The sequence below is a fragment of the Chelonia mydas genome, chromosome 10 (assembly GCF_015237465.2).
Source record: "Chelonia mydas isolate rCheMyd1 chromosome 10, rCheMyd1.pri.v2, whole genome shotgun sequence".
NCBI classification, from domain to species: Eukaryota; Metazoa; Chordata; order Testudines; family Cheloniidae; genus Chelonia; species Chelonia mydas.
The window spans coordinates 34,955,239-34,973,878 of NC_051250.2; the positions used below are offsets into that span (position 1 = coordinate 34,955,239).

The 18,640-nt window shown below is 56.8% G+C and overlaps 1 protein-coding gene across 5 annotated transcripts in view; it reads left to right on the plus strand.

Annotated features, from left to right (window-relative positions):
- The window catches only part of CAPN15 (calpain 15), a 94,541-nt gene extending 77,677 nt beyond the window's left edge, over positions 1-16,864 (plus strand). For all 5 annotated transcript variants that reach the window (XM_037910612.2, XM_037910613.2, XM_007054525.4 and 2 more), the window contains 10 exons: positions 1,040-1,248; positions 2,510-2,693; positions 5,370-5,593; positions 6,809-6,934; positions 8,076-8,228; positions 9,954-10,115; positions 11,031-11,260; positions 12,142-12,287; positions 13,015-13,193; positions 13,547-16,864. In XM_037910612.2, the coding sequence (XP_037766540.1) occupies positions 1,040-1,248; positions 2,510-2,693; positions 5,370-5,593; positions 6,809-6,934; positions 8,076-8,228; positions 9,954-10,115; positions 11,031-11,260; positions 12,142-12,287; positions 13,015-13,193; positions 13,547-13,724 (1,791 nt within the window). In that variant the 3' untranslated portion in view covers positions 13,725-16,864. The remainder of the gene's footprint in view (positions 1-1,039; positions 1,249-2,509; positions 2,694-5,369; positions 5,594-6,808; positions 6,935-8,075; positions 8,229-9,953; positions 10,116-11,030; positions 11,261-12,141; positions 12,288-13,014; positions 13,194-13,546) is intronic.
- The last annotated feature ends 1,776 nt before the right edge of the window (positions 16,865-18,640 follow it).

Genomic DNA, 18,640 nt, shown 5'->3' on the forward strand with positions numbered 1-18,640 from the left:
AAGCAGGCTGGGCCTATAATAGGAAGGGAATTGGATGGTCTGGGGCTGGGGCAGCAGCCCTCTGATTTTTATCGCTGTTGTCTAACCTCTCTGCTGCATGTGTCCTTGGTCAATGGCTCCTCCCCCGCTTGGCCTCCTCAAGCTGAGTGCTTCTGAGCAGCCTGCAGCTTCCATGACTCAGACCACAAGGGAGCAGCTGGCAAAGGCTCCTTGATGGCACAGAGCAGTGAGCGTTCAGAGCATGGTTTAGAGTAGAGGCTTCCTTGGAGGTTTGCTGCTATTCTTATCTTCTCCAGGCCCCGGTGTGCGGCACATGGTGAGAGACAGGCCCTGCCCCCAACACCGCCCAACCTAACTCGCCAAGACGAACACGGTGTGAGAAAGGCAGGGGTATCAATCCCACTCCACAGCTACAGACTGACTGAGAAGCCCATGATCACACAGGGAGTCTAGCAGAGTGGGGAATTGACCCCAGGTCTCCTCGTTCCTTAGCCACGAGACTGGTCTCGGGAGGGTGGAAAGCAGTTGTGGTTCCCACATGTTCGTGGGGCTGCACATTCCTTGGGGACCAGATATGAAGAGGCGTGTGAGGGCGAATTCTTGCCCTTTGTGAGATAGCCCCTGACCCATGTGGAATAGCAGGACGGTCCCTTCAGCCTGGCTCAGCTTCCTGCAGGGGGAGCTGCAGGAGGGACCTGCTTCTTCCATGCTCTCGGAGGTGCTCCAGTCAGCAGCAGCCCTGGGAAAAGCCTGCTGAGGTCTAATGCTGCTGTGCTCTCTCCGCTGCAGTCTCCAGGCACCTTACTCTGAATGCCAGCCTTAGGGGAGCATTTGAGGTGCCACCCTCCTTGGCAGCAGCTCGAGGGCACAGCCTCCAGCGTGTCCTACCCTCCCAGCCAGGGCAGTGGCAGATACACCTTGGCTCTTCCTCCCGGGGGGTGTGGGGAGCAAGGAGTCCCCTGCCATTGGAGTTGCGCTGACGGGAGCATGGGGGGCTGTGCAGACCCGCTCCTCCCTTACAGTATACTTGTGTTTGCAGAACAAGGTCAACTTTGTGGACGACAGTTTTCACCCAGGGCCCAAGGCGGTGGGGTTCCCTGACGGGGACAGCGTGCAGCAGAGGGTGAAGCTGTGGCTGCGGCCCCACGAAATCAACTGTAGCATCTCCAAGGACTGGTCAGTCAAGTGGTCAGTGTTCCGGACGCCCCGGCCCTCGGACATTCTGCAGGGACTCCTGGGAAACTGCTGGTAAGGGGCTGATAGCACTCCAGCCACACCGACCCTCTCTTGTGTTCACACAAACACCCCTATGCCAGCTGCCATCCCTCATCCCATCACGGACCCCAGTCCCCTTCATCTACCCCCTACATCCACTGCTATCCCAGTCCCTAGTGTGCCCTCACCCCTCATTATAGAGCCAAAGTCTCCTCTCCTATTTAGTGTCTGCATCCACAGATGAACTCCTGAGCCCCATTCCTGATCTCCTGCTAGACAAGTTCAGACAGGGCCGCCGGGATCTGTCCCACTCCCTTGTGGTCTCTGCCCCTCTGGCGTGGCTGCATGTGCATGGCTGTAAGATGACTTGGGCATGGCCAGGCAGGATAAGAGCCAAGGTCCTTCACGCTCAGTGTCCTGTTTTACAGTGGTCAGTGCTGGAGGCTCAGATGACGAGGCAAGAACCCCGCAGTAGCAGATGTGGGATAATTTGCCTCATCCTGGTACTTAATAGCTAGCAATTGGCTCAAACCCTGAAGCACAAGGTTTAACGTCCCTTCCAGAATGGTTGCTGATGAGTACTTGGCATGTTCCATGCCCATCTACATGCCCGCCCCCTTGACTTGGCAGTGAGTGGCCGGGATAGCTCAGAAAGCCTGCTCTCTTCCTGGTCTCTGGAGCTGCCTCGTCTCTTTCCTCTCTGCAGCCCATGGGGAACGTAAGGCAGAGTTTTTCGGGTGTTGACTCTAGGTGGAGAGCACTCCCTGCTGGCAGTGCCAGGCTGCGTACTCCTGTATGCTTAGACAACCTGGACACCATTCTGCTATTCTTCCTGGAAGCAGAAAGCATGAAAAGGGCTAATCTATTGGGCAGGGCCAGTGCGCAAAATACTCCTTGCCCCACAGGGCAGGATACAGCACAGGGGCCAAGCCTGCTGCAGCTGGAGTCCCTGGCAAAGCTCTCGGGGCTGGGCTGGCACCTTGCCCACCCCAGCCAGATCACAGGTACCCTGGGGCTGGGGTGTCCCGCAGCCGGCTAAGAAGGCAGGAATCCAGCTGGAGGGACCTTTCTATTCCAGGGGTCCAGCTAGGCTGGTGGGATCCAAGGGCACGTCTAGCTAGCTCCTGGCTCCTCTGTAGAGCAGGCACAGGAATATCCCCAAGGTGAATGTTCTCTTCCTCCCCCCTCCAGGCCCTGTGCCCCCTCTCAGCTCAAGGCCGTCTCTTCATACCAATGCCGCAGACGTGCCTCCTCCAGCACGGTTCCTGAGGCCTCTTGTCTGGTCTCTCCCCAGGTTCTTGAGCGCCCTGGCGGTGCTGGCAGAGCGGCCGGAGCTGGTGGAGAGGGTGATGATCACGCGGACCATGTGCCCAGAAGGAGCCTATCAGGTGCGGCTGTGCAAAGACGGCACGTGGACCACAGTGTTGGTGGATGACATGCTGCCCTGTGATGAGTGTGGCTACCTCCTCTTCTCTCAGGTCAGCACCCCCTCCTCCTGCCTTGGCAACCACTGGCCACTGGGTGGCTGACAGGAGGGGTTGATGTTCCATGGGTGAGCGGGTGGGGAGCTCTGACAGGCCTGCGGTGGGACAGAGAGCAACGCAGCACGAATAGCCCCTTCCACCAGGACATGTAGATCAAAATCATAGGGCTAGGGGGGATGCTGATCACAGTCCACCCTGTGCCTCGCTGTTGGCTGTGGAGTGGGTAATGGGGAACAGTCATGGTTCCACGGCCTGCTGTGGGGTGAGTTTCTCCCTTTATTACAGTGGTTGCAGGCAGTGCCTGCGTTAGGCTGCCAAGCTGTCTCCATTGCAGCCTCCTTGGGCCCCACATGCATGTAACTTGCTGAGTTTCCTTCCTCCCTTCTCCACTTACAGACTCTTCTGTTTTTTAAGCATGAGCCGTCTTCGAGCCTTGGGATGGGAGAAAAGAGGGCCGCAGTTTGAAGCAGGGCAGGGCCCCATTCTCAGTGGGGACTGCCTCCGTTAACCTTTGCTTGGTTTGAGGGGGGACGTTCGACATAAATACACTCTGAGCAATTGTCAGAATGCTTCTGGGCATGCTCAGCTGGCATCTGCTTGGATTGTGACTGATTAAAAACGGCTCGGCTCCTTTGGGACATCACTGCCTGTTCTCCCTGCCCAGTCTGACAGGCCCAGCGGCTGCTTGCTGGGCTCATTTGCATGAAGGAGATTGGAAGTGTCCTTTCTGAAACACAGGCCGGAAAATCCTCCGGACAAACCGCACTGCCTCAGTGTCAGAGACCCGAGAAAATCAGGGGCACAGAAAACAGTGTGGGTCTCTGCTTGGCTGGCAGCTTTCTGCAAATCCTCAGCATTCATTTCAAAATCAAAACAACCATGGGCCGGATTTCTGCAGGCATCTGTTCCAACTCCCCTGTGAGTGAACAGAGATATATAGGAAAGCCAGGGCACCATTAAAGGGAAACTAAAAAGGGAGGAAATACATCTCTGTGCCCAGCTTGTGCCTCCTCATGAAGCACAGAGAAGGCTGGATAAGAATTACAGTTATATATTTATTTTCAAAATAAAGTGTGTTTTTATTTTACCTTAGAAATATTAAGTAGGGCCTTCCCTGAGTTTTCTGGAGGTTTCCTTGCAGGTCTTGCATGTGGATTGAACTTTCTTTGGTCTTGGGTGGAAGAGCAGAATTGAACCTTTAAGAAAAGGAATTTTTCTCTTAGATGTTTTGTAGGTGTTGGAATTTATAAGCGATAACCAATGTGAACCAAAAGCCTGAGTTTTAAAAAGTCAAAGTAAGAGCAGCATCAGGGCCCACTTGTATAGGATTTCAAGCAGAGATAAATAACATTTTTGTAGGGCAGGGAGAAGGGACTTTTAAAAACAAAACACAAAAGCACTTTCAGGCTTTCTTTATAGATCACAAAGAAGCCTCATTCTTCTCCCCCATCTCAGAAGGTCCCACCCCAGTCACCTCCTCCTGGAATGTCACCTTTCAGTCACAAAATGTCATGCAATGTGGATAATCCTAGGGTGCGCTTCATCTGTTGATCTCAAAGCACTTTACCACTGTTCCTGCAGCACGGTGTTAGCTCAGCCAGGTTGCATGTAGGCGGTGTTTTCTGTTACTTTTTGAAATGTGTAACTTAACATCTAGCCCCAACAAGAGACATGCCAGATATCGCCTCAGTCACTTTGCTGTCATCTGCTCCGCCTCTGTTTTTTATCTCCATGGGCTGTAAGCTCCTTGGGTGGGGAGCTGCCGTGTGTTTGCCAAGTGCCTCACTCATCTAACAAAGCGCCTGCCATAGGATTATTTATTATGTGTATTGTGGTAGTGCTAGGAGCCCCAGGCATAGACCAGGACCCCATTATGCTAGGCGCTGCACAATCAATCATACAGGCTGTGCCATGTGGCTAGTGCTGATGGAACCTTTGCAGATTTCTAGTTGTATTCACACAGTCTTTGCATTTATTTATGAATATATAATCCGCGTAACAATGCCACAGCCTAGCACCATAATAAAGCAATTTAAGGGAACGCTCCTCCTGCAAAGCAGCCTCTGTCTAATTACTTCTTCCCATTGTCCCTGCACTGCGGGGGAGAGAAGTTTGCTGTTGTCTCTGACATCTCTGAGCTGTCATCTATTTGTCCTTGAAGCAATCTCGTCTCTATGTTGTGTGAAATATAATTGGTTCAATCTGCAAGTGCTTTGTAGTCAGCCTAATCCATGGGTCTGGCTTTTGGGGGGAGTGGGTATGAATCCAGACATTCAAGACTCATTTGAAATCCCCTTTTCGTATTAAACATTCCTAAATCCAGATTTACTGGGAAGTGGGGCCATTAGCCTGCGTTTGAAAACCTGTCCAAATACATCTCTGCACCACATTGTCGTCAGAGTCTTCACAGCCTCTTGGGTCAACTCCAGCATGTGGTGGAGGGAGTGATACCACGGGAACAAGATGCTGGTCAGATAAGATTCATTCAAAGGCAGCCACTCAATAACTCACCCTGTGGCCTCCTCTGCGTGATCTTTGCAGGGTGGGGTCAAGGAGACCGGGGGGAACTTTCGCGCAAAGGTCCTGGCTTGCATGAATGTGAGTGCGACTCTGCGTAGCTGGCTTCACGCCTCCATGTGCTTGTAACCCCTGGTTCTCTCCCTTTCCCAGGCCCAGAGGAAGCAGCTGTGGGTAGCCCTCATTGAGAAGGCTCTGGCCAAGCTGCATGGTTCATACTTTGCCCTCCAGGCGGGGCGCGCCATCGAAGGCCTGGCTACGCTAACCGGCGCCCCCTGCGAGAGCCTGATGCTGCAGGTCAGCTCCACTAACCCTCGCGAGGAGCCCATTGACACTGACCTCATCTGGGCCAAAATGCTGAGTTCTAAGGAGGCTGGGTAAGACGAGGCGGGAGGGGTTCATGTTCAGCTGTCAGGAGCATAGAGTTGTAAAAGAGAGTCTAGAGTGGCAGCTCTTATTCATAGAGAACACAGAAGAGAGGCTAGAGTGTCAACCCAGGCTGCAACCTGCCCCACTTGGCAGCCCTGATAAATGTTGGCAGCAGGGCCCTGGGCATAGTGCTAGGAAGTGACTTTCTCTTTGTTCGTTTTTGTACAGAAAATCCAACCCTGCTGAATTTCGCTCCCATAGTTATCACCAGACTGGGTTGGGTTTTAAATGGCTGATTGTTAACCTGATGATTCATTTGATGTTTTTGCTTTGCTTGAGTTTTGTTTTCCAATCTTCTATATTATTAAGGCCCCACCCCTGCATATTCCCCCACTGGGGCGTAACGTTGCTGCAGTGAGAAGTGAAACCGGATCTGTGAGACTAGAAGAAGGCAGGGTTCATTTGGATCTGCAATGAAGGGCATTGGGAGATGCAGGGATAAGGGAGGGAAGTTAGGGTCCTGGATGGCAGGTTGTGTTGAGTGCTCGGAACTGGCGATATTTCTCTCTGGCAGGAGGGAGTGGAGCCGGGATCATTAAACAGACCATATGCGATGCCCAGGGTTCTGCTGTACAGTTGGTTGTCTGCCCTTTTCTTTAATAGTGTGATGCCACCTGCAGAGACTACAGAGCCCAGCATGCAATGCTTCTCTGTGTCTGAAGTGGCGTGTCCAGTGGAAGCTCTAGAGTGCAGCACGCAATGGTCTATAACCTGCTCCAAGCAGACCGGAGTGCTGTGTGCCAGGCCAGTGGTCTCAGCAGGCACCATCTACATGGGGTGGCTGCAGTCTGTTTTGCTGTATGCCCGGCATGGGCAGCCCTAGCCCTTGGCATTGCCAATGGGGCCTTGGGCTGGGGCAAAATACAGGGAGATCTGGGGAGCTTCAGGACAAAGAGCCTGGCTGTGGGATGAATAGAGAGCGAACGTTCCTGAGAGCAGAATGTGTGACTGGCACTAGCAGCCGTGGGCGGGGCCATCTCCTGGCTGGCACTGGGCCGCCTGTCACTGAACCAGGGGAGCTCCTCTTGGGATTAGAGAATGATTGTCCCTGGCTCTGTCCTTATGTGGAGGGGAAGGGCTAGCTCCCAGCCTCTCCTTCCATCCCTGTCAGTGCCACACGGCATGGCGCCAGTCTCCTTTGTTCTCCTCCCTGCCCATTACAGGTTTCTGATGGGCGCCTCCTGCGGCGGGGGCAACATGAAGGTGGATGACGCAGCCTATGAGAGCATGGGCCTTCGCCCGCGGCACGCCTACTCAATACTGGACGTGCGGGACGTGCAGAGCCGCAGGTGAGCCGGGCCACGGTGCACATGGTATCGTGTCGCCAGTCCCCTCTGTGCTCGGGGGGGTGGGGCCAGCAGCACAGAGCCTGGAGTGTTGAGGCTTTGCCAGCCTCCTGCGCCTGCCCAGGGGTTACTGACAGAGCCTTGCTCTAGTTGGGTTTGTGGTGTCAGTGTAGGGCCGAGCTGAAATCCCGGGGAAATTGATTGTGTGTGTCATGTGGCTGAGGATGGGGGTGTTGGGTTAAGGGGCAATCTGTGCTGAATTGCCCCCCTGCAGGCCTTGGCCCCAAGGGGACTCCAGGAACCCCAATAACAAACATGGCCAAGTCCCCACAGTGGAATCCCTTGCTCTGTCCCTTGGTGTCACACAAACTGGTTTATGCTTTGGGGTGCTGCTGTGCTGTAGGCCAGCACCCCCAGCGTCCTTGCCTGCTGTATGCTGGGTGGCCCTGATCTAGCTGGTCTAGCTGTCCCTGATCTTTACTGGCCGGGGGGAGGGAGCTGCACAGAAAGGTTCCCCACCTGCCCCCTTGATTTTGTCTGTTTGTCTGGTACAAACAGGCCAGCCTCCAGCTGAGGCTGTAAGGGCCTTGGGATGGGGCTGCTACCCGCGCTGGCAATATGCCATGCCACTTCCTCATCCTCACTGGCAGAGATGGGGAGGAGTATGCTATGGAAGGCCTGCTTTCAAAGCTAGCTCAGTGGGCTCAGTTTGGGATCTCTTTAATGGCTTGCCTACATCACACCACTCTGCTGCTTGGTGCTGCCGTGCAAGTAGCCTCTGCTGAGTGCAGCTTAAGGACGGTACTTGGGTTGCAGCAGATACAGGATGGAAGGGCACTGGTGGAGGTGTGGGGGGCCCAAGGCTGGGATAGCAGGCAGGGGGCTGTGGGTCTGGACTGAGGTGCACTGGTAGGGCAGAGCTGTGCCAGGATCCCAGGGGTGGGATAGTGGTAGCTGTTTAGGATCTAGGTGCATTGGCAGAGTGAGGACAGGAAGTTACCTTTTTTGCTGGCTCACCCTTGGGGATGGGGGAGAGTCTCGGGAGATGAAAAATGTCTAGTGGGTTGTAGCTGACGAGCGCAGTAGCTATGCCCTTCGCCCGGCACTGCTGTGATTCTGGGGACTGTTCCCTCTGCCCCATCAGGCTGCTGCGGCTCCGGAACCCCTGGGGCCGCTTCTCCTGGAATGGCAGCTGGTCCGACGAGTGGCCCCACTGGCCGGTGCACTTGCGTAACGATCTGATGCCCCATGGGAGTAGCGAGGGCGTCTTCTGGATGGAGTACGGCGACTTCATCAGGTAAAGCCGAGCAGGAGGCTCCCCGTGTGCCAGCACCTGGGGGCTGCACTGGGTCCCCCTCGCCCTGCTGGGCTCCTAATTCCTGGCCTCGTTGTTATCTGTTATAGGACAGGAGCTGGGCAGCTCCCCCACCGGGCCTGTCCTGCCTTCCCCTGGGACTGAATCTAGTGAGAGCCCCAGATCCCAACATCCCTGGGCTCATATCAGACTCTGCTGCCTCCTGGACTGAGAGTCCAGCTTCAAAAAAAGCCAAGCTAGGCAGAGCTTGGCTGAGTGGCAGCTGGGGGTGGGAGGGTACCAAGGTTTGCATGGGGTAAATACCTGGGGCGAGGGAGGTGGCTCAAAGGGAAGGAGGAGGGGAAGCGGGATGAAATTACAAAAGGGAAAATTTAGCCCCTAAATCAGGAAAAATCTGGCTGCTCCTGAGCTCTCTCAGAGCTTCCTGAGGGGCATGGGGGAAGCTGTCACTTGGGACAGGACACAGCTCTGGAGAAATCCTGAGGGCTGAGTCCTGCCCTGCTCCTGGGCTCCCATGTACTCCACAGCAAGGCAAGGCCGGGGCCTGTGGAGAGGACCCCTGGGTTCCCATGGCAGCCTGGGGCTGAGGCTCACAAACATGGGTAGTTGGGCACGAGGTCAGACATGGACAGATACACAGATTGCATTAAAATGCCCCATTCGGAGTCGGCAGTAAATGCTCCAGGGGCTGGGAGGCCTCTTAGCTAAGGCAGTCCTCGCTAGCCCCTCTGGCCAGGGCAGTGCGGCGGGCCGGCCCCTGTGGCAGGGGTCTGTGTTGACTCCCACCCGCGATCCCAGTGGGTCCGGTATGTGACGCAGGGTCAGACCTGGCCAGTGTTGGGATGAGGAGGTCCTGCCAAATGTGCTGCTGGCAATTCGTGGGCCCAGGCCAGTGGTGTGTGCCACCTTAGAGGAGACTTGAATCCGAGCGCCTGGTTGTTTGTGGGCCTTCAGGGCCGCAGGGGCAGGGCTGGCAGGGTCTGGTGCAGCGCTGGCTGGGCTGTGCCCGCATCACCTGTCCCTTGCCAAACCTGGTGCTTTGGCGCCACCTAGTGGTGGTCAGCGTGCTGGTGCCATCTCCTGAAGGAGGAATCCTCTCCTAATATGCCTCTAGCCCCTCAGGGTCCTTTGAGGCCCCTGGGCATGGGGGCAGGGCCTGCACTTGTTGGGGAAGAGCCATTTAATTCCCTCCCTCCCCCCCCCGCCTCCCCCCGTGCTGCTCTCCTTTATTTCTGCCCCTTCCTCCCTCTTTCCCACCTGCTCCTTGCCTCTTCCACCGGGAACACCAGGGGCTGGGGAGCCTGGGCCAGGTCTCCAGGGCAGTCCCTGTGGCACCCCCTGCTGGGCAGCACAGCCACCCAGGGCCACCCCATTGGGCTCGGGCTCCAGCCTAGGAGTCGTGCAAGGAGAGAGGCTGAGCGAGGGGGTGTGCTGGCCAGGCGAGTCTGGCCCAGCCCCTGCTCGCTGGGAAGCCCCCCTCCATTGCAGAGGATGTGGGTCGCACCATGCTGACCCACCCGCAGTGCGGCTCCTGTCTGTGGGTAGCCATCTGCATCCTCGTTGGAGGCACTCTGTTGCCCAGTGGTGGGTAGGGTGGGGCTGGATCCACTCACCAAGGCCCTGGTGCAGCCTGAGTTTGCAAGCCTCAGCTCAGCCATGGCTACTGTTGCCTGGGACTGACGCTGGCTTTGGCCCCGCTCCTGGCAGATACTTTGACTCGGTGGATATCTGCAAGCTTCACTCAGACTGGCATGAAGTTCGGGTGCAGGGCACCTTCCCCAACAAGGCCAGCGGACCCGTGACGGTGACCTCGCTGACGGTGCTGGAGCGCGCTGCGCTGGAGTTCGCCCTCTTCCAGGAGGGCAGCAGGTGAGGCAGGGAAACCAGGTGTGGCACTTGGGCAAGGAGCAATGCCTTGGATCCAGTTCAGACAAGCAGTGCAGGGGGGAACAGGTCTGGGAGCCAGGAGTCTGGGATTCCATTCTCAGCTCTGCCCCTCGCCCCTGGGTGACCACAGGCAAGTCATTGCCATGCTCTGGGCCTCAGTTTCCCCTCTGTAAATGGGGATAATAATCCTGCCCTGCCATTAACACGTGCAAAGCTCTTTGGGATCCTTGTTCGAGTGATGCTGGTGACAGGCCAGCTGTTGTTATTCCCTGACTGCCCAAAGCAGCCTGGGCTGGGAATTGTCTGGATCCTCCCTCCTGGGACTGGCCTGGGAGGTGGCTCTGCTGAGATGCCTCGATGCTGCTTACTGCGGATGAGAACAGGGCTTGGCAGGAAGCTCTCTGCCCCATCTGCCGGCGGAGAGTGTAAAGCACAGACTCGGTGCAGGAGACACACGAAGGGGAAAGATCAGCAAAATCTGCCTTTGGTTTTATTGTACTCTGCTGATACCGGCACCTGGGACGTGTCTCCCTCTGCCTGAGCTGGGTGCAAGCAGGAGGGGTTTGTATCATGCAAAGGGCGCCCAGGTCAGCATGGGGAGCCTTTCTTGGGTACACACTTGCCCCCTGAATCCCTACTCTGTATGACAGAGCTATGCCTGCAAAGCACTCACGTTGCTGCTAGGGGGTGCTCCTGCCATGCTTTCCCCAGGCCCAGCTGGTGGATCTGCTCAGCTCGCCTGTCCTGCTCATGGCAGCAGCGCTCACGCTGGCAGTCAAGCCGTATCCCCCGGTTAGAGCCTCCCCATCCAGGGTGGGCAGGGGCATGGCTGGCTCAGTCCTGACTTCTTTCCTCCCCTCCCCTCCCTCCCTCCCCCTCTCCCCCCCCGCCGGGCAGGCGCTCTGACACGGTGGACAGCCACTTGCTGGACCTGTGCATCATGGTGTTCCGCGCCACCTTCACCAGCGGAAACAAGCTGAACCTGGGCCGGCTGGTGGCCCACAGCAAGCGGGCAGTGAAGAAGTTTGTGAACTGCGATGTCATGCTGGAGCCGGGCGAATACGCTGTCGTGTGCTGTGCCTTCAACCACTGGAACGCCCCGCTGCCGGGCACGTCCTGTGGCCAGGGTGAGGCCCCCGGTGCGCTCCCAGCTCAGCACACCAGCCCACTGAGCGTGCCCTGCAGGGAGGGGCTGTGGGGCCGGTTGTACTGCCGCCTCGCTCCTGTGCTGCAGGCAGGGGCTGGGGGGGGACAGTGGTATCTCCCCCTGGCTTTCCCCATTGGCTGGGCATGTCCCTGCAGCTTGCCCTCAGGGGCTGTGGGGTGGGTTGGAGAGGGAAGGCAGCTTGGCGAGAGTCCAGGTCCTTGTCTCTCCAGGACTGCGCCCCATCTCCGTTTCATGAGACACAGGCGATCTCCTGCGATCTCACGGGGGAAAGAGGGCCACCGTCAGCACAGCACAGCCCACCCAGCCCTTCCCCAGCCTGGTACCTGCAGTTACCTGCAGGCAGTCACCTTAGCAGGCAGAGGACTAGCAGGGCTGGCATTGGGAACTCGGTGCCAGTTCCCAATGCCAGCCCTGCTAGTCCTCTGCCTGCTAGGCTGGCCCTCCTAGGAGCTCCCCCAGAGCCAGCCGTGCCACCAGTTGGCTAGTGAGTCACCTCCAATCACTGCAGACAGACTCAAGAATTCCTGTCTTTGGGAATCCAAACTTCTGGGTCCTGTTCCAGGCACTATGTGACTGGGGCCAGTAATACCGCCGCCCCGTGCCTCGGTTTCCCCTGTCCGGGGGTGACTAAGGCCTGTCCCAAAGGGGCTGTGATGTCAGTGGAGCTCGGTGAGGTGCTGGTGAAGGGAACAGGGTGCCCTGGGCAGCGTCCTGTCCCAAGCAGCAGGAGTTGAACTGGAATCTGATGGAGGAGCTGGACGAGTGGGGAAGCACGGGCAGGATGGTGGGGGCTGAAGGGCCTGGCGCACCCCCTCATTGAAGCCATCTTTTTCTTCCCAGCCTCCAGCTCACCCGCCGACAGCTCCAGCTACATCCTGGCCATCTACAGCTCCCGCCTGGTGATGGTGGAGCAGGTCGAGGCGCAGCCCACCACGCTGGCCGACGCCATCATCCTGCTGACCGAGAACAAGGGCGAGCGGCACGAGGTGGGTGCGGGGCCCTGCTGAGTCCCAAGCTGCAGGCTGACGGGTCGGTACACATGGGCTGCCCCAGGTCCGTCTGTGCTGCAGCCTCCCTGCCCGGGGAGAGGGATGTGCGCTAGTGGGGCTGGAGCTAGCGCACTACAAATAGCTGGGTGGACTTTGCAGCTCCAGCTGGCACTCTGCCCACTCGCCCCTAGCTCACCGCTGCTGCTTGCTACGGAGACACCCCCCCTGGGTCGGACTGGTGGCTCTTGCTTGTGGCTAGAGGGGGTCTCCCCTTTGCTGCAGCTTCTCTGTCCCTCTCCCACAGAGAGCCTGGCTCAGCTCAGTCGTGTGCCCTGACCTCTGGGGGCCAGGTTTCCCTGCCAGGTGAATAGGGCGGGTTGGTGGGAGGGCAATACCTGGCTGGCAGATCCCACAGGTACCCTGCTTGGGTGCATGGGGGTGTGAATGGGCTCAGTCCCTGGAGAGCAGGGAGGGCAGGGGATGGGGACACAGGGCATCCCTGTACCTGCAGGATCATCCCTCCCTCCCCTGGGTGCTGAGGTGGGAAAATACTGGTGATGCAAAGTGAGGGCAGGTGCCTTGGATGGCTTGGAGTGAGCAGGAGAGGCCGGCAGTTCCCTCTGGTTGGCTGGGTTTCTGTTGTGACGGTGGGCACTGACTCTGTGGCTCTGGCGCAGAGGTTGGGAGGGGCCTGCCCGTCTGACCCTGCTGGTTGTCCCGGCAGGGCCGCGAGGGGATGACCTGCTACTACTTGACGCATGGCTGGGCGGGGCTGATCGTGGTGGTGGAGAACCGGCACCCCAAGTCCTACCTGCACGTCCAGTGTGACTGCACGGACAGCTTCAATGTGGTGTCCACGCGGGGCAGCCTGAAAACCCAGGACAGCGTGCCACCGCTTCACAGGTGAGGGGACACCCCGGGGAATGCCAGGAATGAGGCTGCCATGTGGCAGGCCCAGACTGCCGGCCCAGGGCATGGCCTGGCGAGGGGATCTGGTGCCGCCAGCCTGACCACAGAGACCCCCATGAGGCAGGGGCTGGTGAGGGAATCCGGTGCCTCCAGCCCAACCACAGAGCCCCTCTGGGAAAGGGGCTGCCGAGGGAGCCTAGCCGCTGGCCAAGCCCCCGAGCCCTGTGGCCCTAACAAGGCCCTGCCATGAGGGAGCCCCACGTAGGAGCACGTGTCTCTCAGCAGCTGCACCCATGGGCAGAGAGCAGGCTCCGGCTGCACCCACACTGATCACTCTCCCCCTGCAGACAGGTGCTGGTGATCCTCTCCCAGCTGGAAGGGAATGCTGGCTTCTCCATCACCCACCGCCTGGTGCACCGCAAAGCCGCCCAGGCCTTCCTCAATGACTGGATGTCAACGAAAGGGACCCACAACCCGCTGCTCACCCCTGAAGTGGCGGGGCTGCACGGGCCCCGGCCGCTATGACAACCAGCCCAGCCCTCCCTGCCCCTCTCCTGCTTCTGCCTTCTTGCTTTAACCAAGGCCCTGGCCCCGGCTGCTTCGGGCTGCTTCCCGACCCGGCGGTGCTGAGCCACCAGGGGGCAGTGCCACAGCATCCCGCCAAGCGCCTTTCCTTCAGGGCTGGGGATCCTCCCCCGCTCCCCTCCCTGCCTCCGCACAACCCCTGTCCGCCAGCGCACGCACTTTACAGGGAGCCAGCCGGGGCGGGGGCAGTCTCAGGATCCTGGCCCTTCCCCCGCCCCTCCAGTGCATGCGCTTGGTCTGGAGGAATGGCCACCAATCGCCAGGGCAGCCGGGAGCCTTGGCCAGGCTGGGGGAGGAGAACGGGGGCGGGGAGGCAGGTTCCTTCCAAACCCTACGGTCACTCAGGACTCTGCTCCCTCCGCTAGCGTCAGGCACCTGATGCTGCAAAAAACAATATACCTCTGACTGACGTCTGTCTGTCTGTCTGCGCTCCCTGCCACCCGCCTGGTACCGCGGGGCCCGGCTCTGGGATCGCCCGCCTGGTCGCTGTGGAAGCATGGCTGCAGCAAGCTGGTGGGGCTCGGTGTAGCCGGCCTCGGGCCCTGCCTTGCCCTCCTGTCGGCTGTTTGCCAGCCAAAGAGAATTGAGAGCTAGTGTGAGACCGAGCTCCTGGCAAGGACAGAGGAAGCCAGGGTCCAGCCCAGGCGAAGTGGGCTCACGTGGGCTGTCGGGAAGGTGCTGCTGCTTTAAATGGCCATGGGTGCATGGAATCGCCTCTGCCCGGCCCGGCCTGGGGCACTGGCATCTCTGCCTCCAGCTGCGTCTCATGCCAGCGGCTTTGCAGGAGGCTGATGGCGAATATCAGGGAGAGGAAGATCAGGCTGGGAATTTATATGACCCACAAATCTGGTAAAAGTTGCTGGCCAGTGGCCTGATCTCTGAGCCCCCAAACCAGCTCTGGGTAAAGCCTTATGCCCCAGAGGTTTCTGGGACTGGTAGTTTTTTGTCCCATGGCCTGCAGGGGGATGTTTGTCCATATTTCACCAGGGCAAAGAACAGTGTTTGGGGGCAGCCCCCTCCTGCAGCGGGCAGAACGAGGCTGCTCGGAGCTGCTTTTTCCCCTGGGAGGGGGGCGGTGATTTCTTTTGAAAAGCAGCTGTTAATGTTTTACAAAGCATCTTTTACCAAAATGGAGTGAAATGGCCCTTTTCTTCGCTGCATTATGAGACACGGGGCATGTGTGGGATTCCAGCCCCCTCCCATCGCCCATGCTCAGTGTGTGCGAGGAACACATGTGTACTATGCAGTACTGGCCATAGGGAGCAGTGTTAGGAGAGAAGCCATGAGCTGTGCTGGAGAACCATCCCCTGGCACTGACAGTCCAGCCTTCCTCAGTGCGCCTCTCAACCTGTGGCACCATGTCCCAGCTTTGGGAGGGCTGGTGCCGGCGCGCAGGGAGACCAGCCAAAGAGACGGCCCTACTACAGGCTGTCTGGCCTGATCCTGGCCTGCTCTGCACCAGGGAAGCCAATGGAGCTGCCACTGCACAAAAAATTGAGCTCGACTGATGGTTCAGTGCAGCACATGGCTGGGCCCAGGTGAAAGGCGCAGCTGGAGTAGGGATTCTCCAGGGCTGTCAGTGTATGGGGTGGGTACAGCGTAGTGGGTACACCAGCCAGCACTGGGGCTTGGACACAGGCTAGGGGCTGAGCAGACTCGCGCCCCTCCCCCATTGTTTGACAGTTTTGCCATGCACTGACATTTCTTTTTTTTAAACGATCATTGCTTTGAACGGCCAATCAAACCCCAGCTAGCTTAGTCAGGGAATCCCTGCCCCACAACTACCCCACTCTGCAGGGATCCCAGAGCTGCTGGTGGGGCAGGGGGTTCTGCCCAGGCACCTTGTGGGTTTGCAGGGCAGAGGGAGCAGGGGGTGAGGGTCACGTCCAGAGCAGAGGCAGTGAGTCTGGAGCGGCAGCAAACGCCTTGTGCAGTTGATGTCGTGGGGCCCGTTGGAGAGCATTGGCGTGGGGTGTCATGGGACTGACAGTGCAGCCCCTGGCGCCACTGGGCGCTAGCAGGAGATCCGTGCTCATGGCTGATTAGTGTGGTGGGCCCAAGACCCCCATGCTGCCACCTCTGCATGTGGGATTCTGAGCTAGCCAGGTCCCACGGCAGATGAGTCCACTCAGCTTTGTGCAGAGCGTGACTCCCCCAGCTCAGCAAAGCCTCTCTCCCATAGCAGGCCCTTTGACATGAAAATCCCAGGGCGGTTTTAACTCTGGTTTTAAGCTTTGCACTAATCTTCCCCCAAAGACTCCTGGGAAATGTTCTGTGTTTTTAGCGAGGGGGAGCGATGCTCAGATGGAATCAGCCCTGGAGCCGCCTGTTTCATTTACCTGCCCTGATTAACATGATAGTTTTCGGAGGTCCTGAAACAGGCACTCAGTCCCTAGGCATTTAGGCCCCCGGTGTGCTCCGGGTTCAGATTCTCCAGCAGAGATGTGTGCTATGGTGAGGCCTGCACAGGTAGCTTGCCAGGCTGTCCCCTGTGAGCAGCGTCTCACCCCTGAGAGATCAGCTGTGCTGTAGAGACCCAGAATGGGGGCAGGCTGGTGTTCTGCTGGGCACCGAGGGGGTTGGCAGTGCCAAGGCTTATTTTGACCCCAGGTTTCCCCTCCAGGCTGTGAGCGTGGGACAATTCTCTCCTCCCTTCTGTTTTTATGGTCTGCACTGTGCTCCCTGGGAAGGAGGGGGGTGGGAATGGGGGATCTCTGCTGGGAGGGATATTGCCCCTTCGTGTGCGCTGCCTCTCAGACCCTGCTGGCCCCCCGACGGCAGGGAGCAGCTGAGCCAAGCTCTGTTATTTGTAGTTTTTATTCGTCGAACGATATGTTCTGTTCTTTCCTTTCCTTCTTTGGACGATTCCGTCCTTTTCTTTTCTCTCTCTCTCTCTCGTTTTTTCTCTCTCTGAGCTGTGAATATTTTTAACCCTGTAAATACTGTCCAGCTCTTACGAAACACAGGCTATTTTATCAATTGTAAATCAGATCTGTAATCCCTGTATGATACGAATTATCCATGGGTGGTTTTCAAACTCAGGTTCCAATGGACCAAATAAAGTTTTGTTTTTTAATTAAGCCACTCATTTACTCTGTTATTTGTGTAGGTCATTTTCAGTCATACGCTTAGAAGCCCATGCTGGGAAGCGGGGTTCTCTGTGTTTCATACAAGAACAGTGAAATTGAAAGTTCAAAACAAAGAGGAAATGATTTCACACAGCACACAGTTAGCCAGTGGAACTCATTACCACAAGATGTTACAGAGGCCAAGAACCTAGCAAGATTCAAAGAGGGACTGGACACATCTAGGGACAACATAAGTATCTAGAACTGTTATAGTAAACATTAAAAACTAAACAAGAGTTTGGGGAGGAAATATAAACACTCATGCTTCAGGGCACAAGTCAACCTCTCCCTAATGGGGGTCAGGAGGAAACTTTCCCTGAGAGTTTGTTATCCCATAACTGCTACTGCAGGGTTTCTCCTATCTTCCTCTAAAGCAGCTGGTACTGCGACTGAATGCTGGTGTAGGTGGAACCTTTGTCTGAGTTGTTGTGGCAGTTCCTACAATTCACCAATTTTATGGTGGTTCTTCCTCAAATTTTCTAAATCCTTTGAATTCTGAACTTTAGTTAACAAATCCATGGCCTCCTGGGATGGCACAGTGTGTAGGAGGTGATGTGGCTGGGTGGGTATGGCGCTGTCCTGAGAAGCAGGAGAGGCGGGTTCTATTCCTGGCTCTCTGGGTGACCTTGGGGAAGAAGCCTGCCTCGCTCTGTGCCTCGGTTTCCCAATCTGTATAATGGGAATAATGACACCTTTTGTAAAGAGCTGTGGGCCCTAGAGAGGTGGCAGGACATAAATGTTATGTGGTATTATAACTGTGCTGCACCCTGTTGTCACTCGAAGCCTCACTGCAACAAAAAGGACTGAATTTGGATCCGTCCTGCCCTGAGCTGAGAGAGAATTCCTGATGGCTAGTAGTATAGGGCCTGTGCAGCAGTGCTAATTCTGTCCACTAGAGGGTAGCAGTAACACACCAACAGCTTGCCATGTCTGTTATTTGCTATGTTCCTTAACTGGCCCGTGGATCAGGCCGGCAGCCCCATGCTGCTCTGATCCTTTGAATCCTTGAGAAATCTTGGACCTGCTGCGTCGTAAACAGTCCCTGGGCCGGCAGACTCCTTCGCAGGGGGAAGTGATCACTGCAGCAATCATTGTGTGGGTGAGGGTGATATTACTGCTTAGACCAGCACATCTCCTGGCCCGTGGGACGTACTGGGAGCAGGACCTGTGCTACTGAGATCTGGGATGTTTGTATTCGTTACTGGCACTGGGGATGTAGTGTGCTGTATGGCTGGGCGTAGGTGCTCGAACTGGGGCTGCTCATCTTTCCGAAAGCGTGAGAGGTCCAGACCTGGACACAGGACTCCAGCTGGGGCCTCACCAGTGCTGAGTAGAGCTGGATGATTATCTCCTGTCTCTTACTTACAACACTCCTGTTAATTCACCCCAGATTAACATTAGCCTTTTTTTGCAACTGTATCACATTGTTGACTCTTATTCAATTTGGCATTCACTGTAACCCAGAGATCCTTTTCAGCCATACTACTACCTAGACAGCTAGTCCCCATTTTGGAGCTGTGTATTTTATTTGTCTTTCGTAAATGTAGTACGTTGCACTTGTCTTTATTGAATTGCATCTTGTTCATTTCAGAGCAAGTCTCCAATTTATCGAGGTCGTTTTTGAGTTCTAGTGCGGGCGACCCCTCGCAGCTGCATGTCAGCCACGCATTTTGTAAGCACGCGCTCCACTCCGTTATTTGTTATTGAATGAAAATAGTGAATAACATC